This window comes from Castanea sativa, chromosome 11 (genome assembly GCF_040712315.1).
Source record: "Castanea sativa cultivar Marrone di Chiusa Pesio chromosome 11, ASM4071231v1".
Taxonomy (NCBI): domain Eukaryota; kingdom Viridiplantae; phylum Streptophyta; class Magnoliopsida; order Fagales; family Fagaceae; genus Castanea; species Castanea sativa.
In genome coordinates, this window is record NC_134023.1 from 47,170,012 (window position 1) to 47,196,946 (window position 26,935).

At 35.0% G+C, this 26,935-nt stretch overlaps 1 protein-coding gene across 1 annotated transcript; it reads right to left on the reverse strand.

Moving 5' to 3' along the window:
* Positions 1-583: 583 nt before the first annotated feature.
* Positions 584-11,722, reverse strand: LOC142615683 (protein transport protein SEC16B homolog). Its single transcript, XM_075788440.1, has 14 exons — positions 11,586-11,722; positions 9,448-11,286; positions 8,999-9,319; positions 8,262-8,378; positions 7,852-7,974; positions 7,566-7,733; positions 5,107-5,232; positions 4,868-5,002; positions 4,442-4,569; positions 4,216-4,324; positions 3,828-4,136; positions 2,396-2,539; positions 2,014-2,315; positions 584-1,844 (listed from the first exon to the last, which is right to left on the reverse strand). The coding sequence occupies exons 2-14, from the start codon at positions 11,185-11,187 to the stop codon at positions 1,313-1,315; spliced, it is 4,254 nt and encodes a 1,417-aa protein (XP_075644555.1). The 5' UTR covers positions 11,188-11,286; positions 11,586-11,722; the 3' UTR covers positions 584-1,312.
* Between the last annotated feature and the right edge of the window lie 15,213 nt (positions 11,723-26,935).

The window sequence follows — 26,935 nt, forward strand, 5'->3', positions numbered from 1 at the left end:
CTTCACAAAAACAATGTTTAATATGAATCTAACGAAATTGGGAGACCATTTGCCTACAATCATCTGAAATAAGCGACACAATGTTATTCTCACCTAAGAAGACTTTCCTAAAACATCAACAATAGATCTAGCATCTAACTCTACTTCTATAGCAGTAAAATTACCTCCCCCACCCCACTATCTAGCTATCGCCTGTGCGCATAATAGAGGAAATTCAAAACTCCATAACCTTCTAGGAAGCTCTCTGCCTCATGAAGCACAAAATGATGAGTTTTAGTCTGGCTCACGATCTGAGCACTATATGAGTCTAAGAGAACTAGTAACAAACAAGTGGTGGGAGACAGGGAAGGCTTCAATGTTCGTCCAGTGATCAGAAAGGGTTAGAGTGGCGATCAAATGTTCTGGCTTCTGGTTGACGTTAGGTCCCTAGGGATTTTTTAGTTACTACTTTTCTGAGAGTTTATAGAGGGTATTGAGTCTATTGACTTTCGATTTTCTCTACTATAAAGAGATGCAAAATAAGAAGAAGGCTAAGAGGAAGCAATTCAGGGTAAGATTAAATTTATAATTAAAAAAAAAAAGAGGAGGTAAAGTAGAGTAAAGATTCTCATAATTGATCCATTACAGCTTTGATGTGTTCGCTAAGATGAGACTAAAAAAAAAAATTGGAAATAATTCTTTGCATTTTAATAATTTGACAGTTGAGAGTCAGGATATAGACTCTACACAACTCCGTTGAAAACACAATAAACATCAGCAAGTGTCAGTTGAGCTACAAGATATTCTCTTAATCAACAGCCAGCCTCGACTTTAATAAAACGTTAAACACGAACTGTATGCCTCCATTTTCAACATTTCATTGTATTTTCATATTTTGACGAGTTTTCATAACAATCATTCATTAGCAGAATTTGTATATCTTTTTTTCTTTTCCTTTTGCAATTTTCGGTAAGCAGTTTTAGCCTTGGTAATAGAAAGAAGGGATGCTTTCTTCTGATCCTCTTGTCTTCCTCAAGGCAATCTAGCTCAAATAAATCTACAAATGGCCACAGAGCAGTGCACCATCACAAGCCCTAATCGCTTCAATGGCAATGGGCTTCTCAAAGGGCAGCAACTAGAACAGTGAACATCATATGTTGGTCTAAGATGTATAAGAATTTCCAATGTGGCTAAGGGACTTCACCAAAAATCTGAACTCCCCCATATCAGCCATCCTCCATCTTCGATCCTTACAGCAAGATGAGGAGACAAGTATGCTCTTTGACAAGCTTTTTCGGGAAAAGCAAAACTACAGAGAACTGTTCATTAAGCCTCAAAGTTCAACTTCATGAAGATCATCCCTAGAACTATTATGACTCAATGGAAACTGCACTGATAAAGGGTCACCAGGCTTGTACAAAGATGGAGATACACCAAGGACTTCTCCTAGAGGTTTTACTTCATTCATCATTGAAGGATTCCATCCATCACTAAGGTTTCCACTCCATGATGCTGTACGCCGTGAGGGAGGGGGAACTAAGCTAGTTCCATGTGCCATCGGCCCTGTTTTCCTTTGTATAATATTATCCATGCTAGGAAACCGCTGCAGACTCATTGATGATGATGTTGATTTTTGTGTGGAAGAGATAGAATCCTCCTTAAATGAAGTAGGTGGATTGGCATCGTTCAGAGAAGCCTCTTGCATGCTTTCTCCAGGTGTCTGAACTGTCTCCACAACGGAAGCTACTGGAGCAGGGATGAAAAATTTAGGATTGGAACCACCCCCAGGTTTAGCAGCTGGAATAGAAGGTGTCTGGAACAAATTTGATGGGGTCCCACCACCCTTATTGAATGTGTCAACATACCTGAAGAAATTAAAGTTATACATATATAATCAGGAATGGTTGTGAAAAAATGCAAATCAAATGGACTTCCCAGTGGCCACCCTATTACAACACTGAAACACACACACATACACAAACACAGAGAGAGAGAGAGAGAGCAGAGTGCAGAGAATTTTTCCAAAGCCTATACCTTGAGCGAACACCCATCCGTCCACGTGCAGAGAACTGGTTTGAACTAGGTGGAATAGGTGGGATCCCTGAACTTCGTTCAGAAGAGATCGGGCTTTTGGTTTGAAGCCCCAAATCCAAGGGAAATCCTCCAGTTTTTGGTGCATCTTTCACGTTGTAATCTGGCATTCCATTCTGAAAAGCTGCAGTCATTGGTGGAGGTGCTAGCGCGGCCTCCTCAGGTGGAGGAGGTTCAGCACCTTCTTCAACCCATCTCTTAAGCTTTTCATCATAATAGAATCTATTCTTCTCACCCAATTTAGCCTTCAGAAGAATATAGGGAAAAGTAAGTTCTCAGGGTGGTGCAAGAAAATGATCTTAAAGGGGGAAGTTACTTCATATACCTGCCGGTCTGGTCTGGATCTCAAGACCAATCCCACAGTCTTTTGGAATAGCTGTGAGCCAAAACGACCAAAACGAGATGACCCACCTGATGCTGATGCCTTTTCTTGCGTATCAGAAGAGTTTGTTTCCTTGGATGAATCAACCTGATTGAAGAAAAAAAAAATCTGACATAAGTTTATCCCTACCCCTCATCTCTCATTTAAATCTAGGTTCACATTACATCCAACAGAGCCTCCTAATAATTGTGTTTACGCGTTACTAATTCAATAATTCTTTACCCATGCCATAATGCCTAAGCTTCACCTCACAATAGTATAATAATTCACAACCCTCCTCCTTAAGCATAACACATCTCTTCATTATTCACATACAATATCTCCACATACGCTACCCTATTTTCATAAATGTGTTTACAACGGTAAGAAATTATAATAAGCAATTTGTAGGGATGATGATGAGTGCTGCCCTCTGCTTTAAAGAGTAGGGATGGAAAGGCCACAACCATAATCAGGATGCATTTGGGGATTGGTTAAGAACTCTAATCATCTCACTTATGGAACAGGGATGTTTTGCCACCCCAGCCATTCCCATACATAATTTTATATATCTTTAATATACCATAAGTAAGGCAAGACAACTGTATGAGCTTTGTGTGTATGCATATGTGACATTCATGCAACCTTCTTTAATTCAGTAAACCCGTACAGTACCAACCTACTCAATTAGGATAAGAATCCTCTAAGAGTTCAAAGGGTAAATCCACTGCCGACTTCCTAAAATCCAATATAACCAATGCAAAATGAGTATATTGAATTTCACCACTTCATTAGCAATTAAACAAAGAAAAAAATGCAAATTGCACCCTCTAAGTTTGAACAAAATTCATTTCAATTCTCTAACTTTAATTTCATTCAATTGAGTTCTCTAAGTATACCATTTCCATCAAATTTTGTTAAATGTTGTGGTTAAGTGTCCAAATTTGTATTTTTATTTATTTTTTCTTCAAAATTTTTAAATAAAAAATTCAATTAATTATTGAAAAACATTTTCCAGAAATTTAAAATAATTAAATTAGTTTAATAACAGAAGTTGACGGAGAGGTCTTAATTGAATAAACTTGAAACTTAGAGGGTGCACTTTGCACTTTTGCCTTAAACAAGCATTGACTAGTACTATTTTGACATGCATATAATTTTTAATGATGTGACAAAATTCAATCATCTCATTTCACAATGGATGGATAGGATATCAAGAACTCCATGGTAGAGATAACCTAGGTAGAGTTAGCCCAGGAACTTTAAATTATCTTAATCAACCAAATTATAACTCAATTTTTTTAAAATTTTTGTAAGCAATGTCAGGAAGAAATGCCGTCCCTAGAAATGAAGCAATGGACAAAAAACACCAGCCGGCAAAAATATAAATTTCTACCTTCTTAGGAGCACTACCAAAGATTGGCTCCGAGACACTTCTATTAGGCATTTTGTTCTCAGCAGCCCGCTCATTTATGGGTTCCACTGAAGCTGATGGCATTAATGAAGACATTGCCATTGTTGATTGACTGTTCAATACTTTAAGGCCTCCTGACTGAGAAGCATATTCACTATGTTGAGCACCACTATGTGATGTTGAAGGTACAGGTGGAGGTAGGCCTCCAACAACACGATGAGCGGTACTGTCAATGAAAGTAAGCAATTTACCAACCAGTTTGGTTGGAGCCAAATTTGATCCATAACCACCCTGTACATGATATATCTTCACATGTAAGAAATCAAACCTCTAGCTTCATTGATGAAAAGAATAAACGTTCGAGAGAAACCTGCTGGTGGGTTCTAATCCGCTCCTCAAGAGACAACACTAATTGTCTCCATGTGTCCACTTCTGGTGCTCTACCAGTCTTGAGAAACTTCAAAATTGCATGGCAGTACCTAAGCCAATATATTGTGTGAAAAGACCAAAGGCCATTTTGCAGAAACCATAATTAACTTATTCATTTTTTTGACAAAGTAAATTACCATACTTCAATATAAAGCAATTATTCTTACTTCAAAGCATCTGCAACTTTTCCAACTTCAGCCAGCATGTGGGCATAAATAAGTTTATATGGCTGGAAAGGAAGGAGGAGAAACTGAGAATTCCCAAGCACCTTTGAGTACTCATGTAATTCTGTCCTCTGCCCATACATTCATAAAGCTTGTTCATTTACATTATTCAGAAAATAGTTGAGAGGAAAATAAAGGAGTGCAAATGTACTTCCAAATAACTTGGTAACAATGGTCATGATCCACAACATAATCCATGAGCTACCAAAGATGCTGCTTCTTGAACAGACTGAAATTAAAACTTTACAAGCTATATACAAGTTGCCAATAAGAATCAAAATCACACATTCTAGATAATAAAATACTGCATCAGCTTTGAAAAATCCTAGTTTAGAATTGATATATGAGACAAAGGGTAATCTAGAACACCTGTATAGCCTCAGGGCTGGCATATGTTCGTGGAAATTTCAAATGATCTGCACCAATAAGACAGAGTCTTGCAGCATCCGAATATGGTTCAATGCTGGCTTCTGCAACTAAATAACATATGTGTGCAGCAATAGTCTGTACAATTAGACCACAGTCAGGGAGAGGAGAAAAACAAAGATCTTCCAGAGAAAAAACAAACAGAAAAAGACTCAATATAAATGAAAGCACATGCAAAGTACCTCCCCATGCTCCTTCCATAGGCAATCTCCTAGATGAATGATGACAAGCTCATCATCTTTTGTTCTATTTGCAGTTATGACAGCTAAATTCTCTTCCCATTCCTCTAACATGCAGTTAGCCCCACTCTGTAATACACGATAAAAGATCATTAAACTAGCTGAAGCTGTGACATAAAAATAAACAAGTAAATCAAAATTATAACCAAAAAAAAAAAAAAAAACCCTAGCTGAAGCAAAATTATTTTGAAGAACTAGAAAGATATAAATCATCTAAAAGACATGTTCAAGGGTTCTTATTTTCATCATATTTTTAGGGCTCAAAAAAAAAAAGAACATTTTTGTATTACATGCTATCGGCACTACTTGTGGCTAAGGAATAGGATCTCATACATGTAATATGCATTTGATGCAAAGCAATTCGATTTTGTTTCCCCAAGCTTCACAATGTATTGATTTGACATACATAGTCCAATTTAAATCCAGATTGAGCTTACTTCATGCCTCATTTCCATGGATAAAAAAAAAATGTCAGAGGAAGCTAGAGTTCCCACACTTAAGATTCAAAATCCTCCCCCAACAATACCATAACTTGCTATTTGTACACCCCAATGCTAAGAATAGATGAGAGATTCAAACAATAGATCTAAAGGTCCCACATCCATTAGAACCCTGTACATTGTTTTCTCCCACTGGCCACTACCCACAACTTCAGCTTCAATTCTGCTCACCATATAGATATTATTATATTCAACAAGTTTTTTTTTTACCCATATTATCACATCACAACCTACCATGCCATATCAATAAGAATATTGGCCATGGGGTAATCTGCTAATTTTTCCCCTCACTGCATGATGCTTTCTTGTTAACATGGTCTCAGCTTTTCTAATTGTTGCTCAACTTGTATGCATTTAGTACCATGAGCATTTATATGGATGTTCTCGTACAATTTAATTTTACCTGAAAACCTACCCAAAAAAGGTTACAACTATCGTGATTACAAAGGTCCTGTTTTCCCTTAACCAAAAAGAATTTAGGATACATCATTTAATGTTCTATGAGAACATGGTGTTTTGAAACTATTTCACCAGAAACATCTTCTAGAATTAAGTTTGTAGCGCATTTTTACATTGTTTTATGTTATTATGAATCTAAATAGAACATTTTTTACCAATCAAATAATGAAAACGGTTTTCAAAAGTAAAAACAACACAGACCCAAAGTTTTCCTTTTTGGTTGGTGGAATTGGTTGGGGAAGCATTCTTCTAACATTTGGAATCTAGTTCCGTTGTGTTTGATGAGGTGTATTTGGAGGGAACGCAATCGGCAGACTTTTGAGGATTCATATAGATCCAATGTCTAGTTGCTTGCCTTTTTTTCTGGTTCCCTTTTTTATTGGTCTAGGGCATGGAAACTCACATCTAGTGGTTCACTCCCTTTGTTCCTTAGCTCTCTTTCTCTTTGTAATTAGTTTCTATTTTCTGTTTTTGCTTTTCTCTCTTTCTTTGTAATCTTTGTTATGCTTTGCACTTCTTTGTATAAAGTAGTTTTTTTAAATACACATCTTTCTTACTTATCAAAAAAAAAAAAAAAAAAAAGCCTATTAAACCTTTTTTTTATTTTATAAGAGAAGCCTATTAAATCTTATTCTCCCTATTTTAGATTTTTCATCTTTTTAAAATAATTTACCAATGAGCTCTAAATCAAATGGCACTTCCTTCTTCCATGAGAATAGATACAGTGAGGTTGTGGGTTCAAAACTCAGTATAAAGATTGTACATAGTGCACAAGGCTCCTGTTTTGCAGGGTCTAGTAGAGGTTGTAGGTAGATAGCCTTAGCCTCAATTTTTGGAGAAGCTAATTCTCAAATTCAAACTTGTGACACATCCCTTGAACGAATGGCACTTGCCATTATACCAGGGTTCAAAGCTAACCGGGAATTCAAATACTTTAGGGTGAGAGAGAGAGAGAGAGAGGTTTAATGGATTATGTCCTTAAATTTTTCTTTATAAACCCAAAGTATCTTTCACTCTATGATCTTGAAAACATATGCATTCAAGGAACACTTCCCTATTCACTATATCAAGCTTCAGACCTACTCCTCACACCCCCAATAAATACATATAACTTTTTTTTTTTTTTTTAAATCAGATCATAAGCATCAGAATAGCATCAGCTTATAGGAAACAGGAAACTAGCAAGCAGGATCAGGAATGAGACCTAAGTATTTCACATCTAAAGAATGGTTTCAAGACAAAAAACACATTCAGCAAAAATATCAAAGAAACCAAAAAATAGCAAGGCCAAGTATTTCTTGTCTGTAGCAAGATTCTCACAACAAAAAACACATTCAGAAAAAAAAAAATATCGAAGTAATCAAAAATAGCGAAGGAAAATAAATTCATCAAGAACAAAAAAATAAAACTTTCTCAGCACAAGTCTTTGAGTTAATATATCACCTTGACAGGCTGTTGAGAAAAATCTACAAAACCAGGTAAGGTGCTACTAGTAGTGGCACTAGAAAACACTTCTGCAGGCTGCCCAGCAATAAGCAGGCATAAAGTCCGCAATGGTGATCCAGCTATGAATTGGTTAAGTGCCATTTGCTTCACAGTATCAACATAAAACTGCCAGCATTTCAGAATGAAAGAAGACATTATCAGCATCAACTACGTGTACACTTCTGGTAAGGATTTTTAACATGCAGGGAAGACGTGAAGAAAGCTAAAATCTGATGGCAAGAACCTGATCCCCAAGTTGAGATGCAAGAACAAGGGCCGGTCCCCACAGTTGACCTCCTTGTGCACATTGCAAAGCCTCTTTCTTCCTACCAGAGACAAGAAGACTTTGTACCTCAAGAGCGGTAGCCTTGAATAGATCAATTAGTAATGTTAGTTTTAAGGGTCATGTTAACGGATACCCTTAGGGAAATTATTAATAAACCATAATAGGAAAGTTTTGACACCAACTTCATGGGAAATATAAAAAGCTGTCAACAACATTTATTGTATTATTCTTCCAATAAAATATTTCTATAAATAGTTCCTAAAGGGCATTGGTTAACATTTCCCTAGTTTTAAATAGCATTAAAATATTCATTGTTGCAAAAGGCATTACCTATGTAAAACTGGGAGAAAAAAAAAATATATGAATACCTGAATTTGTGCTTCAGAAGGCAAGCTCTGCAAGCAGTGTGCAAGTGCACCATACGCACTCTTTCTTTTGGAAGTTGTAAAGAGCTTAGCAATAGCTGACTCAGGACAATCACTTTCCTAATTAAATTTAGTAAGCCAGGAAAGATCAATGGCCAGTAATCAAACTCATGAGAAAAAAATTTTGAATTGATGTCTTTCGGAGAAAATTTATGGGCTTCACGCCTACATTTTACGATACATATTAAGAAATTAAGATTAGAAATATGTTTTATTTTAAAAGTAACCTGTAGCATACAAAACACATCCAATTTAAATGAAGTGTTCAATGAAATACTAACCAGCCAGACACTTCAAGGCATTCAAAACAATAATAAATACAAGTACACTCGTTGATATTTATTTAAATATAAACAGCAGGTAATGGGTGAATGAAAAAAGTTATGATAGGATATTTCATTGTTCCATGAAATTTGAACAGTCTCTCCTTAGTTTAATAAAAAAATACATCATCTTTAATGAGGCCAGCAAAAACTCCACCATAATTTATGGGAGGGGCTTAATTTTAATAATCCATGAAAATCTATTGCACTATACTTTCCTAAAGATGGCTGCCACTCTTGAAATGTTCCATTCATAATGGAAGGTTTTTTTTTTTTACTTTTATTTTTTCTCGATCAGATATCCAGATAATTTGTGTGTAAATAGAACTATTAGGAACAATAAATTGGAAATCTTACCTGCAAGGCTTGGTCAGTGCCAAAAGGTGATCGAAGTTTTCCATAATACTGACATGATATTTTCAGCAAAGAAAAAAGCAACCTAAGAACTTCACTTTTCCTATAATCCACGATTGGAGATTCACAGGTAGCAATCTTTTCATCAATCCATTTGTTTAACTCCTTACTTCCAACACTCCCACCATTCAAGGGACCAGGAAAAGATTGTTGGCACAATTCATAAAAATAATCACAAGCACCCAATCCAAAGCTTGAAGAATCATTTTTGTCCATGACAACTTCCATCAAGTTGAGAACATTAAGCACACCTCCTACAGAGTCCTTCACATGAAAAAACACCAACACTGATTATAGGCAGTAGCAACACTACCAATAAGTGTTAAATAATTTTGTAGTAAGAAAAGAAAAGTAAAATTAGATATTGAAATCAGAAGAAGATAAGATCTAACCTGGCTTTCATATGAGTTTCTAGGAAAAGAACTGTTATCTTTCATGACTATAAGTTTCCCACCAAAACCAAAAGTGACTAGAGCATGTGGAGGCCGTCCTGCAGATGACCTCCCCTCACTTGGTGCATAAGAGAACTGAGTTCCACTCTGAAGCAGCTGTTGTGAAAAATTCACTGGTTTCTGATTACCCAAGTGAGCAGGTGAGAAATGCATGTGTTGATTTAGGTCCTTGGCCTGATTTTGGTGCTGATAAAAATTTTCATCAGGAATAAAGCTTTGAAACTCAGCAACCCTACGGCCGCCATCAACACTTTGATTTGGCTGTTCATACTGAGCAAGTGATCCATGTGGAATGAACCCCGACTGTTGATCCACAGAATCAGTTAAATGACCAGTGGAACTGTTATGGTTCCCTAATTTCTGGTTTTCAGTAAACCCAATTGTGTTGCTCTTTGCAACATGTTGAGTTTGCCACATATTCACAGTTTGGTTATTGTAATTGCTCGCAGATCCATCCCAGTTTGCAACATTTTCTTGACTAACTAGACTTTGTGACTGATGATTCTCCACATTCTGATTTTGATATTGCTGATTATAATCTACACTTGTTAACTGATTTGAAGCTGGAGTGTATGTTTCCAACAATTTCCATTCTTTAGTGATGCTGTCATAGTACCAATCAGGATAATTGGGATCAAATACCATATGAGCTGGGTATTGCATATTTCCTTGGGAAATCTGATTCCAGTGAGAGACACTGCCAGTTGAACATCCGTCATCCAAAGTACCAACAACAGACTGAGCCTGAGCTGTTTGCTGCTGATAATAACCACCTACTGTGTGGTCTGAAAGAACTGCATTTGCATGATCATTTCCATTCACATTAATATCAGCACTTGAACTTGCATTTGCATCATAACCCTCTAACTGATACCATTGCCCAGTGTTTGTGTCATACTTCCACCCTGGATAAAGATTTTCCCAATTCTGACTACTACTCAAATCCTGACCATCTATATTCTGCCCCGTAACTGCCCCATAGTATTGACCTTCTTGATGTTGCCCATAATTGGAGGCCGCCAAATCAGCAACTGGGTTTTCCGAAACACCACCCACAAAATTAGATTCTGCCCCCAACTGGCCAATATTCGTCACATTCTCAAATGGGTCTTGCGAGTTATCTTTCAATTCACTAAAGAATTCTGAGTACGTCCCAAATTCACCACCATTATCATCCACCTCCGACCCGAATGAACTCCACTGAACAATTTTCACACCCGTTCCCACAGACACGCTACTCTCACCCACTGAACTATGCAATGCACCTTCCTCCCCTTTCCCCACTTTGCTACCCTCATTTGTTTCATTGGGTATTACTACTGATGGAACGCTCTCTTTGCCAGCCACACGATTAGACTCGTCAGTATTACCAGGTACCAACGAATTGCTCACTTCACCAACCACATTTTCCTCATTGGCATCCAATGATACAGCAGACACAACCAAATCTTCATTGCCCATTTCATCATTGACCTCAAGACCCTCATTGCCACCGGAGTCAACTCCGGCGGCGCCCACTTCGCTAATCCTTAGATTAGAAACCGCTTTTGCCTCATCTAAAGCATCATTCTTTACAACACTAGGCACAGATCCAGTAAATTCAATCTCATCATTAACAAGTTTATCAAAAAAATCCTCATCCGTCTGATCCTCCACCTCAAATGGAGGAGAAGAAGCCATCTATTATCTATATATATATATATACAACACCACCCCTAAGCCTCAAACAAAAAACCCCACAACAGAATCAACTCCAATCAATCCTACTATTCACAATTCCTTCACAAAACACAAACACATTGACAAATTTTGAGCTATGAATTTCTGGGCAATCCAAATTTGTCACAAAATAAATAAGCAAATTACCATTGACCCATCTGAAACAAACCCAAAATACAAAAGATCTTGGGGTTTATAGTTTATACAATCTCTTAAAAAATTCTATTTTGACTTTGGTTTTGACATGGAAAATTTTCAGCCAAAACCCACAAAAAAAAAAAAAGTTGCTTGCAAATTGCAATTAGAGCATTCGATTGAGTGATAAAACTTCAAATGATGAGAGAATGAGAATTGCTTACCTGTCAGATTAAAGGGTATAGAGAGAAACACAGAGAAAGAGAGAGAAATGGACAATTGAGACAAAACATGGATTTTGGCATAGCAATAGCAGTAGTGGGAAAATGGAAAACGAGAGAAAACACCGCACCCACCGAAAGTTTATAAATTTTTGGTTATTTATTTATTTATTTATATGTGAAGTACTATATATATATATATATATATATGTTGCTCCACGTGCCACCGGTGTATGGGTTTCTTAAGTGCACGTGATCATGGGTCTTTTAGTGGAAAAATGATGGGTAGGTATGTTGATTTATAGATTTTACTTGGTTGACTTTTCTTTTTTTGTTTCATTCAAGATATAATTTAGATATAATTGGCATTATATTAGATTACTATATGAATTAAATTTAATCCAATTAAACACTTGAGCGGGTACTTGTGTGGTGTGGCGTGGCGTGACGTTAATCCGAAAGTTCCAAGTTAAATTAATTATATTATTGATACATGAAATTTTTGGATATTTCATGAATATAATAAGTTAAATAGTTTTGTCAAAAATTAGGACACCACTTTCTTATATATATAAAATAAATAAATAAAAAACTAATATCGATAAAATTCTCTCTCTTTCTTTTTATAATGTGTTTAAATTTAATTATAAAATTCGAGGCAATGCAACTTAGAAACTGTACCTATCCTTTCATTTATTATACTTGCCAAAAATAAACATTTCAAATTCTCAACTTTTTTCACAAATTTTATCTTAAATCTTCACAAGTTATTAGATTGTAATTATGACTGGTTGCTTGTCATTGTAAATCTTTAATCTTCATATAAACATTCTAAGATTGCGATTGGCTGCTTGTTACTTTCACATAAATTCATTATATTTTTCCATCACTCTAGTCAACGACATCAAATAGTTGTGAAATTTGGTATGGAATAAGCTATGGTTCTAGAATTTGTCCTAGTTGTATGGAATCCTAAATCTTTATCTTAGAAAAAAAAAAAAGATTTTAGTTTGAATATCTTTACTATAATTGCCATAAACTATAACCAATTGCAGACAATTAAGCTATATATACTTCATTAGTCATTACTATATATAGAAACTCAAGATCTTTGTGATGAACTGATGATGGTTAGTTTTAATTCTTTTGAAAGGAAGATGTGGATACTGAGGACATCAATGAGTAATGGTAGATTAGTGACTGGTAGTACACCATGGTATTCATGCAAATGTATTGTAAGATCTAGTTGTAGTTTTGACCTTAATACTGAGCAAAAAAAAAAAAGTAGCTTTTTTTATAATGTCTTGCCAAATAAATTCAAGTCACCCTATCACCCTCTCCAATTGTTCTGTCAACAATAGATAATGAATCTCTAATCCCAATGACATTTTGTTTTATTAATCACTTATCGTTTTTATATAAGGCTGAAATCCACAATTAGGTTAATACAATATTACGCATAGAATGAGTTTTAATGTATTTTTTGTGTTCCTTCATATACTCTTAAGAATAATTTCTCAATCTACTTATTTTGAACTAAATGGATGGATAAATGTCTTAAGGCACAAGTTAAGTATACTTGGTCAAAAGTTAAGAAAGATATTTTTTTTTTATAATGAATTATTCATATTCAACAAATATAGATTTGCCTTATTAATTTCTAAAATAACCTTCTCTAAACAAATTGAAGTTTTTTTTTCTCTGCACATAAAAATTTTATCCAGTTTCTATATTTATACCATTGCTTTTTTTTTCTTTTTCTTTTTCTTTTTAGTTTATGCTCTATTTTAATTGAATTCACATGTACATAATACACATTTATGATAAATATCTTCTAGTAAGTATTATCTACAGGCCTCCCATTATCTGGTTTTGCCATTGTATATCCCCTTCATTGATTTGCATACCAAAATGGCAAAATACCAATTTCAAGCAAATTTTTCAGCAAAATGCCCCATGTCTAAAACTAGATAGGGATATGTCCATGTTTTGAAACTCGATTTTTGAAAAATCAAGTTATAGTGGAAAATAATTTAAAAAAAAAATTGTAGAACACGAGTTCCTTAAAAATATTCAAGTGGAACTCAAGTTCCATGAACTCGAGTTCTTTGAATGGAACTTGAGCTCATGGAACTCGATTTCCACAATTTTTTTTAAAGTTATTTTCAGCTATAATTCGATTGTCCAAAAATCGAGTTTTATATTGAAATTTAATTTTCTAAAAATCGAGTCTCAAAACAGGAGCATATTGCTGGAAAGTTTATGAGAAAATGGTAAAACCCTATTTTGGCCATGATTTGCATTATATAAATTAAGAATGTACAAAAATCGTAAAATGTACACTTTAAGTTATCAATATGTAGACCTTACATTGTAATGCTCACACCAGCATGTGTAAATGTGTAATGCTCATTTCAATTAATTACCTATTTTCTCTGGTCGAAGGGAAGTTGTCATTATCACTTGTGGGACAGGGGTTCCATATATATTAAAATGTTATGGTTTTCAATTAGTTAACCAATTTTAATCAAGTTTTAGTTTGTCTCAAAATGTTTTACAAGTCCTACATTCAAGCTATGGTTGCATTTATCAATGAGCAATGTGGAGACACACCCTTACCAATCACAACTCGCCATGTGGCAAGTTGTGGCACAAAGTTGTGCCAAAAGTTGTGTCCCTAGCATAATTCGAGACGAAGGTGTGAAGTAACAATTTCATTCACTGCTGTCAATTATGATAGTTTCATAAAAGTTGCAATTGAATCCATGGGTGATGTGTTATTGGCATGAAGTCACCAAGTTACTATGAATCAAGGGTTCCTTTATTGAAAAAGGAGGTGATATAATAAAGAGCCATAAATAAGAATGGGATGTTCCATTATGTCTAATAAATGGCAAGACAAAAGAAATCAATCTGATAATAATAATAATAATAATTTTTTTTAAATATGAGATAAAAATTCTACTCTAATCTAATCTAAGTGTATATGTGTGTGAAGTTCCTTTTTAGAGACTTAAACCCCGGCCTTTACCCTCACACCCCACACCCCACAAGCACTTATACTTGTGGAGTGACCACCGCACCAAGGGTGCATGGTGGTATAATAATAATAATAATTATTGGTGAATTGTTCTAATGGAAACATGTTTATTAAGCCTATTAATGCGTCTTCATGTATAAAATGGTCATATTAACAGATGCCCTTAGGAAAATTGTTAATAAACCATAATAGAAAAATTTTGTCATCACTTTCATGGGAAATATAAAAAGTTATCAATAATATTTATTATTTTATCATTCTCCCAATAAAATGTTTCTAAAAAAAGCTCTTAACCCTAAGAGTATTGGTTAACATTTCCCTATATAAAAAAATAAAGATCAAAGAGAGGATGTCTGAACTACTTGATAGCATTGTGGAGAAACTTGGAGCATCTAATGTTATAGAAGTTATAATTGATAATGTGATAGTTGGTACAAGAAGTTATTTTCACTTCTTAGTGTGTGTTTGACAAAAATTAAAAAGCCAGCTTATTTTACTATTTAGCTTATTTTTGCTATTATTTATGAACCTAACTGCACTTTTTGGTACTATTCATAAGTCTCATTGTATTATTTCAACTAACTTTTACTTTTATTTGCAGTACTTTTAGCAAAAAGTTTTCAGTTTCAACAAAATAAGCGGATCTCAAAAAAATTTACATTTTTTTACAGTACTTTTACCTTAATCTAACGAAATTAAGAAATATTATTCCTTTTATATTTTCATTTTTTTTATATAATTTGTTACTAATTATCATAATTTCACATTTTTATATTACTGTAACAATTATTGGAGGCAAAATAACCTCATTTATATTGGAAAATATTTGCTACCCATTGACTGGATTTAATTTGGAAGACATTGCAAAGCTTCCTACAATCATGAGAACAATATACATGATAAGATGCTTTATAGGACAAAAGAATTTACTTTAGGCCTGCTAAAACCTGATTTGCTACTTCCTTTCTCACATTATCAAGTGGTCATGAGTCAAAAAGATAACTTGAGAAAGATGTTTACTTTTTAGGATTGGACATGTAGTAAATGGGTAAGGTATAAACAATGAAAAAGATTGGTTCAAATTGTTCTAATGCCTTCATTTTAGAATAGTGTTGTCTATAATCATTAAGTGTCATGTCCTCTTGTTCATGTTCTTTGATTAGTAGATAGTGACAAAAAGAACCAGTCATGTATGAGGCTATATAATAGTATATATGGATCGAGCTAAATAACCCATTGTCTCTTCATTTAAATAAATGAAAGATGATAGTGACGTTATCACAAGGTGACGATACATGAAGAAGGTGACGGAAGTTCACTTACATATTGAATGCACGTCAAGAAGCTGACGACAATACGCTGTCCGTCAACTACTGTCATTAACACCTCTTTAGCATTCATAGCCATGCCCCTTACGCAGCAACGTTAGGGTGACGGATCACGTGGACGAGTCAGGGGTGACGACCTTGACTGTAAGGTCTGGCTGATGTCCTTGGCTGACGGACCACGTTGACGTACGTAAGCTGACGACAGTATAGGAGTTACGCGTGGGCTGACGACCTTGGCAGGTGAAGGCTGAAGGAATAATCCAACTTTCATTTTTAGCCTATCTGGACCTCTGCTTATGTGAATATAAGGAAAGTCCTTGCGCTACGCGTTCGACTTAGTTAAGGAGATTCCTATAAGGAAAGGGCTCAATACAATAGGCAAAGATCCGCGAATTACTCTTTTAAAAAGGAAAGTACATCTTCACCTGGGCGCAAATTTCGGCCATACACCACTATATATACCCCAAGACCCTCATGACCCAAAGGTACGCACAATTACCTCAACTCTGGCACTCTAGGGTTGTTTAAAAGATTCTAACTTGATCGTCGGAGGGTCTTTGACCGGCACCACACCGGTGCTCTCTGTCGATCACCTACTTTTTTCCTTCGCAGGTGTTGCTTCAAATCGGGAGAGTACTAGCAGCTTACTGTTGATCTTTTAAGCATCATCAAAAGATAAATACATTTAAGTATTTAAAATACTGTAATAGATTAAAGTTGGGAATGTTAACTCCATCTCTCTTTGCATGCATATGAGTACTTATCGAAATTTTTTTATGATGCCTATAATACCCAAAAAATTTTAATTCAAAAGGTCTATATTTAATCCACTATAGAAGAACTCAAAAGAAAATATTTTCAATTTCAAAATAAAAGCACATGGTAGTCCATCTAATCTTCAAAATAACCAAATGATCTCAACTCCACAAGATTGCAACATAAACTAAATATCATATAATAACTCCTTACAAAAGCAATCTTTTTAAATTAAAACTCAAATCTCAATGTAAAAATTTAGACAAAAAACAATCAAAATATGATAGTTGTAACTTGTATGTACAGAAATAATTGCTCAATTTATATGAACAGTAAGAATATTTACAATGTCCAGTGTATTGTTCCTCAAAAGGGGCACATACATGTAATGCTATCATGGATAGGATCACTGAAAATTGATAATCACAATCCAAATATTCAGAACACCGATTACGTACATAATTTGGGTGATGGCCCATGTATTGCACACATGGTGCAGCCACTGAAATTATTCTATGGCAAATAGTAAAATCGAAGTTGCATTTCACACAAATGCAATAGCTCAAAAGATATAAGAATGGAATGCTAGATGAAAATGTTACATGCATTAACAATACAAAGATAATGCCAATAAGTTGAGAATACTCTAGGAACACAAATTTATCAAGAAAGGATATTCAAATGGTTTGATCAACGAATATGGGAAGGTGAAGTATGAATGAAGTCCTACTTAGTACTTACCTCAATACACAAACTAAATAAGAAAGTTTACTTCGCACTAATTTCATCACAGTGATCATTGGAGCCTAAGTTATAAAAATTTGATATATATTAAATAAAAAAAAGTATTTCTAATGAGGACAAATAATTTCACACCTACACTATCACTTAACAAAGAAATACTATTGACCCTGAAATTCCAAATATTCATTTTTATCTTATACTAATTAGAAAGATTCTTATTTTAAACATAAGATAAATTTAAATTAATCCTAACCCTTGGTCGCCTTACCAATTAGAGGTTCAAACTTGTAATTAGATATCTTAATTTGACAAATGCACATTCAATTTGATACAAAAGCATTTAAAACATAAAGCCCTAAATTTGGCCTATGTCCTAATCTTAACAATTTTAATTCTTTGATCAATCCCAAATAAATGATTATTTCTCCCAAGTGGTGTTACCCAACCATGATCAAATGCGCCAATTATATTTAATTTGGTTAAATCCTTACCGGATTGAAAACCCCTAATTTTCATAATAAACCTAAAACTGAAAACCCACCTTCATTAAATCCCATCACTTATGCCAAATTTTGACCAAATTGGGAGTTTAAATCTTCAATTGAGACCCTTAATTATATTCTTGATAAATAAATTTAGTTGATTGATAGCCAATAAATATATATATATATATATATATATATATATATATAGATATATATTAAATCTCGAATTTAGGCATAAAACCCTAACCTAATATGCTAGTTCTCTAGTAATTTGTTAACCAATAAACCAATTACTACTTTGATCAATTAGAGGTTTAAATAATCTTCAATTTGGGTCTTCATGAACAATGGAAATAAAATATAATTGTAGCATAGCAATCCCTAATTCATGCCCTAAATTTAACTCTAACTTGGACTTATCCAAAAACAAAAAAACCTTTAGGATTTTCCTAATTCTAGCCAAAAACAATAGGATTTAAGGTAATTAACTTCAAATTTCAAAATAATTGGTTTCATTACTTACTAAGGAGTGTTTGATTGAAAGAAATATGTGAAAGATCCAAAATAGGTTAAAAATATGATTTTTTTTTTTTTTAATTTTAGGAGGTTTACTAGAATTCATGTTTCAGAGTGAAGTGTGAAATTTATAGCTTCATGTTTTGATGTATTATTTATGCATATTATTATTATTATTATTTTGGAATTATATAAGTGCATGGTATTAAATTACCGATTGTCCCAAAAGTTCAAGTTATTCGGATATAATAAATTTAATCATTTACTCATATACTTCTAACACGCCCCTCATGTGTAGACCAAAACTATCTTTTAATAAGTGAGACCCAACACGTGGAAATTCGAATGAGAGGTAAAGTGGAGTAGATAAGGATCGAACTCAGGATCTCATGCTCTAATACCATGTTAAATAGGAGTGTGCGCAGTTCGGTCGGCTCGATTTTTTCTCAAATTTGTTACCAAACCGATAGGGATCGGTTTTCTCATAATTAAAAGATGCATACTGATTAGGGTAGGTTTTCCAACCTATAGTGGTGCGGTTTAATCAGCTCGGTTTAATTGGTTTGGTCAGTTTTTATAAAAAAATATGTTCAACCTATAAAAAAAAAATCTGTTCAACAGAAACTTTATAAAAAAAAATTGGATAAATATAAGCATTATAACTACACGGTAACCATTTAATTGGATAAATATCTTTACTGTAAGTTCAGATGACAAGCATTATAACTGTGGGGAGTAAAAAGACCTTGATAGGAATATGGGCCGTTGGGTCATGCTGAGGAAGGCCGACCTGCTCTTGGGTTTAGGACTTGTTAGTACTACGGGTCGGCCCATACGCCGAGGGTCCGAGGGTCCAGCCGAGGATGATTTTTCCCTTCGAACTGACACCGAAGAACCCGGGACTTCATGGTAAAGGTTAGTAAAGGACACGGACAAGACCAATGGTTAAAGGGGGTGAACCCTTGAATGTCCTAGAAGCACCGATGTTGGAAAAATGTCAAAGATAAAGGCTACTACCTCCATATTAAAGACCCTGCACCTACCACCCTGGCCGCATTAATGGGGAAGTGACACTTAAACAGTGGAAGGGAAACTTCTAGTTACTGTTCAAAGGCACTAAGAAAAGAAATATCTAGGCTAAGGGAGGAGTTGGGGCAACACGTGTACAAAGTATTAAAAAGAGAAGTATTTAAGGAGGAACCTGGAATAGAAACGGGGACGGACTTTTTGTAACCTAAAAAGATAAAAGACAAGGAGAAAGATATAATATAAGAACAGCTCTCGGCTTACGTCCGAGGAGGCCGATTTACAATATCCCTTGTTGTTTCCAAGTATTTGCAATCTTTAGTTTGTCATTTAATCCCCACACACTTCTAACCTGGGTTTCAAGCCCACACTCTACAAATTCATATTTTTTAAGGCTCATTGGGCCTGGGCCCATAACTGTTCTTGGGGCCAGGTGCACTTGTGCACTTACAATAACTGTAAGCAAGAGAGCAAGAAGGAATCCGGTTTTGTTATGCCATAGGCTTTAGATTTCAGATGACTTCACATGTTCTTTGGTATTTATGATTGTATTTACAAATCATATTTGAAACGCTCACATATTTAAAATGCGCATCAACACATGCATATTCATATAAGATTTAGCTCATCCCACAATATTTTCAAACAAAGAAGTATTCAAAATTTTCTTGTAATATCTACTTCTTCATTATGAAAAAAAGTTTGATATAGTCAACAGTGTTGACTCAACACCATTTTTGAGAAAACCCCCCAAATTAGCAAATACTACTTACGAGTCGTGTCTGGCAAAAACCAAACCCTATACTGTATACTCTAAAACTCACAAGTTAGACACTACAAAGCAGTGTGGCCGATACCGTACCGATACCGGCCGTACTGGCCGGTACATACCGTACTGGCCAGTGCACCGGTACCGGTACACTTCTATATTGTACCGGAAAAAATACCGGCCGTACCGGCCACATACCGGCTAATTTCGGGCAACACCGGCCGGTACCGAGCGTACCGGCCGGTACAGAAAAAAGCTTTTTTTTTTTTTTTAGTTTTGTAATTTTTGAATTTTTGTAAAGGCATAATGGTAACTTATTTACATTAACTTCTTAGTATTATTTGTTTTCTTAGTATGCAATGAACAACTAAGCTTTCTATTTTTTATATTGTGTTTTTTTTTCTTTTATTTGATACTAAAGTCTAAAACTTTGAATAATTTGTTCTGAATTGAAATAATGTTTTATAATAAACTTTTATATTTACTATAATACAAGTGAAATATTATATGTTTATAAACATGGTTCTAAAGATTTTGGTGTGTGTGTGTGTGTGTGTGTGTGTATATATATATATATATATAAAATAGCGGTAAACTCGAAACGGTACACCGGTATTGACCGGTATCCGAAATATATCGTACCGGTGGCCAAACCGGTACAGCCTCCGGTACGGTATTGACTTCCTTGCTACAAAGGTGAGTTCAAAGGTAAAAATCAATATACCCATCAACACATCATAACATTATACATTTGACATGATAAGGCCATGAACAAGATAAGCCCATATTCCCTATGGATTTAATCATTTGATAGGCTCTAGCTGGTTCATACAAAACCTTTTTGTAGCTAATTCCTTTGGTAAACCAAAATCATCAAATTAAGCTCCAAACTCACCGCTAAACCCTTGTTTCACACATCCATCTCAAGACTACTCAAACCAAGAGAATCATATAAACCCAACTCAATGATGGCTGATGGGTGTCCAGCCAAGAGGAAAGGGGCTTATGGCTTATTGGTGGTTTGCCGCAGGCTTGCGGTGAGCCAGTGACTGTGAGCGCCTACTGCTGCTGCAGAGGCCAGCCAAGCCAAGCGGCTAGAGCTCAGAGGTGAGGTGTCAGGCTAGCGAGAGGCTAGAGGCTAGAGCAAGAGAGAGAGTTAAGGGTTATGAGAGAGAATAGAGTGAATTTATAGTTAGGGAAATTTGAAAACCTAGCACAAAACAGTGTCGTTTTGTGTTTTTTATTTTTTATTTATTTTTTATAATAACCCAATATGACGACGTTTTAGTAAAAAAAATTAAAATGGATACACAGCTAAACAATGTCGTATCCAAGATCTGAAAACTATATGTCCATATCTGATAGTATTGATTCGGTTCGGCTCTTACTCGGTGCTGGCTTTCTGTCTCTGATGTCTTCACCGCATTGGCATTGGAACTCCGTTCGTGTTCTGATCTTCGGCATCGGCTCCATCGATCGGTGGTAATGGCGGTGCGGGAGAGTCGGTGCCGGTTGGTCTTGTTGGCTCCAGTGATGGTTTGCACAGTCCTATGCTAAATTATTAATTATTCCAAAAACTTAAGTTATTAGGATATTGTAAATCATTTAACTATATACTTCATAATAATTTGTGCCCAATTTTCTCAAGAGCAATTTGAAGAGCCCTTTAGACAAATGCAACCTCTGTTTGTAAGGGAGAGCACAACTCACAAAGTTTTGTAGGAGGTCATAGGAGTAAGGCATGTGGTCTTGTTCATTAAATATATATTAAAATGATTTACTACATATTATAAAAATAAAACTCATGGGGGCCATGCTCTTCTCCCAGGGGTGTGCATGAGTTGGGTTAGGTTGAAGAGTTTTTTCAACCCAACCCACCATGGTGGTTAAAAAAAATCCAACCCATCCTAACTCATTACAGAGGTCTAACTCAACCCAACCCACGTGAATTGGAATAGGTTGGGTAGTTTTTTTTTTAATTACTATTATTATTATTATTAAATTAAGCATTAGAATAACATTATCACAAATAAGAGTATATATATAAGCAAATATTATGAGCATAACAGCAAACAAACACAAATAAAATAATTACTTTAGTTTTTTTTGTTTTAGTCTCTTTGGATCATATCATTGTTTTTATTTAGTATATTATATGTTGCCGCTAATAATAATATTCTTTATAATCAATTTTTTTTTTTTTACTAATTTGTTATTTAGATCAATTTTGTATAACAGTCATTTGACCTTTACGTATTGTTATATCTTCAATTAACCATGAATATTACTATTTTTAATTCTACTTTAGAGAGTCATCTTAGTGGTAGTATAGATTTACTATTGCTAAATTAATAGTCATGATATTTTTTAATTGTACAAAGGATAATTTTAAATGAAATTTTTTTGGGTTGTCCTCAAATCCTATTTTTGGAATTGAAATGAATAAATAATTCAAAAAAAAGATTAACAAAAAATTTGGATAAAGATAGTATTTAATTAGAAAATAAAATAATTATAGCTTTTTCCTACTTTAGGTTGTTCTCACTTTTTTCCATTTTTTTTTTCACTTTTTCAAATTTTTTCAAGATAAATGTATACTTAAACACACTTTCAGCAAAAAAATTTCAACAAAGAGCTAGATAATTTGTTCCCAAACAAACACGAAGTAGGTGCAAGCATTGCAGCTTCATTAGGAGACCTAGACCCAATGTCAATTATGGATTTATTTAGTGCTTTTTTTAGTTTGATAAATCCTAGGAAAATTATTTTGTCTTGAGTTGTGACATGGTGTTCATGTTCTCTACCTTTTGAGTTGAGATAACCTTATGTGATAGTTCTAAATGGCTGAGATAGAGAGTATAAAAAAATTTCAATCTCAATCATTGAATAAATATTAAATAAATAAAGAAAAATAAAAAAGTTAAAAAATAAAATTTGTAAAAAAAAAAGAGATAGGGTAGTTGCACCCAATCCAAATTCTTATTAGAGCATTCACAGCAGTGGAGCTAAAAATTTTGCTATTTGGCACCACATAAAGTTATTTTATCTATTTTACCTATTTACTTTACAAAACATGCTGTAGCAGTTGATCTATTTTAGTTTTCAACACAATAAAATAATATAAATATCACAATAAAATAATATATCTATTACAATAAAATAATACATCCACTACAATAAAATAATATATCCACTACAATAAACAACAATCACAACCACAACCACCTCCAACCGCTACTGCTACCACTACCGCCCCCGCCACTACTACGCCACCGACTCTTCCATCACCACCGCAATCGCTACCACTGCCACTACTGCCGCCACCACCGCCATCCCTACCGCCACCGCCACCGACTCTTCCACCGCAGCCACCGCCGCCATTGCTGCCACATGATAGTAAATAATCGTTTAGTGTTAACAAGTGATTTTTTAACCCCAAACTATACTTATACATTTTTTTTTACTAAAACAATTTCTCAATCATCATGATAGCAAATAATCATCTGGCTTAACAATAATATTTTGTTTTAACACCAAATTATATATATATATATATATATATATATATATACAAATTTATCTTTTGACTAAATACAAAGTTTGTTGAGATCAAATGACAGAAATTTTCATTGAACAAGAACAGTAAAAAAATTATTGCATCTAAAATGTATTTATAAATACACACACATACCCAAATAAAAAATCCCAAGCATGTAGATGAAGAAGATAGAGACAATTGACCTGAAGGCAAGTCGAGTCGGAGGCGTGGATCAATGATGGCAACGGTAGGACAGAGAGGTGAGAGTTCAGAGGTGAGAGTTTGAGAGAGTTTCAAAGAGTGAGTTCAAGAGAGTTAAGAGCATCAGAGAAGTGGATCGGCGGTGTGGGTCTGAGGCTGATCAGCGGCTTGGGAGTTCAACGAAGTGGGTCGACTGGTGGGTCGGTGATGTCAAGCTTCGGTGGGCGATGACGTTGAGGATTGAGTCGGGCTGACGGTGGTGAGACAGAGAGGTGAGAGTTTGAGAGAGTTTTGAGAGAAGGTGAGATGGAGAAGTGAGAGCTTGAGAGAGTGAGTCTAAGAGAGAGGCACGGTTGGGAGAATAAAAGAATATAAAAAAATAAACAAACATATATTATTTTAATCTGGCTGAGAATATTTTTTTTTTTTAAACTCTCAGCTACAGTGCACAACCATATATAGTTGTGCATTGTAGCAATGAAGGTAAAAATTTTACCTTTAACTCCACTGCTGTAATATGGATTTTTGTGTTTTGGTGAAGCTAAAATAGCTATATAGCTATTTAGCTTCACTACTGTTAATGCTCTTAGATCCCACAAAATCTAACAAATGACTCACTCACACGTGAAAATAAGTAATTTGTGAACACATGGACTCTACCTACCTAATCTAACCAAAATTGAACCGGAATCCTTACTCTATTAGAACAAGGTATAATAATGGTAATGTATAATATGGGCTAAAGAAACCCTAATTACTCTCAACTCTCTCTCGCTATCTTCTTCCATCAGCAAATTACTTTTCTTCCAAGGTCTGCTTCCAAACCAAACACAGTCCTAGGTAAGTTTCGGTTTCTTCCATCAGCAAATTACGTTTCCTTTTCTTTTGTTAATTTTGGTTAGTGGACACATAGAGACCTTGAGCTGCTATAGAAGCCATTACTTCCAAACTTTTGGTACTGGTGTGGCCGACTTAACCATGAAGATAAGGATTGCAAAGTGTGGATTCATAGCAAAAGGGCTCTTCCTCTCGAGCAACAACAATATAGACCTAGTCTAAGGGCAAAATCAATCAACTGGGAAGAATGTTGTCTTTGTTCAAGGGTATCTTGAAAAAAGGTACAATTTTTTCTGGAAATAACCAATAAAGGTAGAGGTGAGTTCAGGCACGATGGAGGAGGAGGCTGAGCCAACCTAGTAGAGGGGAACAACTAGATATGGAAGCTAAATTCTGTGGAGAAGGTATTAATTCTAGAGCCTTTTCAAATTCTTTTTCAATGAATTACTTAAGAAACAACTTGATTCCGGATAATATTCCTATTCAAGGAGAGTAAACCCCGAAAATCCCCCCCTCAGCTATTTCGGGTAACGACTCCAAAGGTAATTCATATCCTTCCAAAAAATTTGGGATTGATCCTAACATGATGGTAGATGTTTCTCAAGTAATTTCCCATATGTTGGTGAGTAATAACCATTAATTAACTGAGGTGGCAAAATTCCCTAGAGTTACAGGAGCCAAGGAGAATGACCCCTCCCCCCTCCACCAAAGGATACTTCGGGATATCACTAACAATAATCCAAACAATGCTCCTCCTCCTCAGAGTGGAAAATGGAACTGATATGCAAAATCGAGAAAGTTGGATAATAGAATTGGAAGTGAGTTTACAGTAGAATTGGGAAAATGAATACAAGAAAAGACAACAAGTTTCTAAGGGGATAAGCAATCAATCAAAGATATTGGCGGAAGTTGGTTACCAACCCAGCTAGACACAATAAATCTCTTAGTGTGGAATTTTCTTGGGCTTGGGAACCACGTACAAAGAGAGCTTGGCAATATTATACGGGCACAAGATCCTTCTATCTTGATTTTAGTCGAAACTTTGATTGATGAAGCTTGGCTAGATCAAATCCTTCACAACATAAATTTTGAACAAAAGTGGGAGGTGCAGCAAAATGGAAGAGAATGTGGTATGGTCCTGTAATGGAAAAATTCAATAAACCTCACAGTTGAAGACTCTCACATGTATTTTATTGATACCACAATTAATAAAAATTTTGACACTAGGAACTAGACACATCTAGACGACATAAGGCATGGAGCAAGCTCAGGAGTCAAATTAATCGGCCAAATATTCCTTGGATATGCACTGAAAATTTTAATGAAATAACAAAGCAAGTGGAAAAATTGGAAGGAGCTATGAGAAGTCATAATCAAATGCAACTTTATAGGGATGTTATTGAGGAGTGTGATTTCTTGGAATTGGGTTTTGTTGGTCCTAACTTTACATGGAGCAAACACTTTGAAGATGTTAATTCAATATAGGATATATTAGATAGAGACTTAGTTACAAACAACTAGTTTTTAAAGTTTCCAGGCATTAGAGTTACCCACCTATCATGTAACTCTTTAGATCATCTACCTCTACTCGTTAACCCGTCTGGCTTAGAGATTTCACCAAAAAATAAAAATATTTAGATTTGAAGAAATGTGATTGTCTAATGCTAGATGCGGGGAAATTGTAGGGGTTGTATGGACTACAACAAGGGGTTTGGATCATAAAAGGGCTATTTTTTAGAAAGCTGATTAATGGGACAAAGACTTCGTGTGGTGGAATAAAAACTGTTTTGGCAATGTTCAATGAGAGCTGGAAGAGAAGAAAATAATTTTGGTGATAGCCAAAGAAGAAGCCATAATGAGAGGCAGCAACCTTCGGGTTTGAGCACTCAAGGTAGAGATTAACATTTTAGTAGATAGAGAATCCCAAATGTGGAGCCAAAGATCTCAGGTTCTATAAATGAGTAAGGGTGATAGTAAAGCCAACTACGAGGAGCTTTTTACTACCTCACAACCGGTTCCATTCTGGTACTTTGTCATATATTCCACATGTGGTAACAGATGAGATTAATAAGTGTTAAGTTACAAATTTTTACACCTATTTTCATCACCAATT

Excerpts from the sequence above, each read along its gene's own strand:
- LOC142615683 (XM_075788440.1), bottom strand. The coding sequence starts at position 11,187 with ATGGCTTCTTCTCCTCCATTTGAGGTGGAGGATCAGACGGATGAGGAT. Across the intron at positions 4,137-4,215 it reads GGATTAGAACCCACCAGCAG|GGTGGTTATGGATCAAATTT; the intron begins GTTTCTCTCGAA and ends TATCATGTACAG. Across the intron at positions 2,540-3,827 it reads TTGGTAGTGCTCCTAAGAAG|GTTGATTCATCCAAGGAAAC; the intron begins GTAGAAATTTAT and ends TTCTTCAATCAG.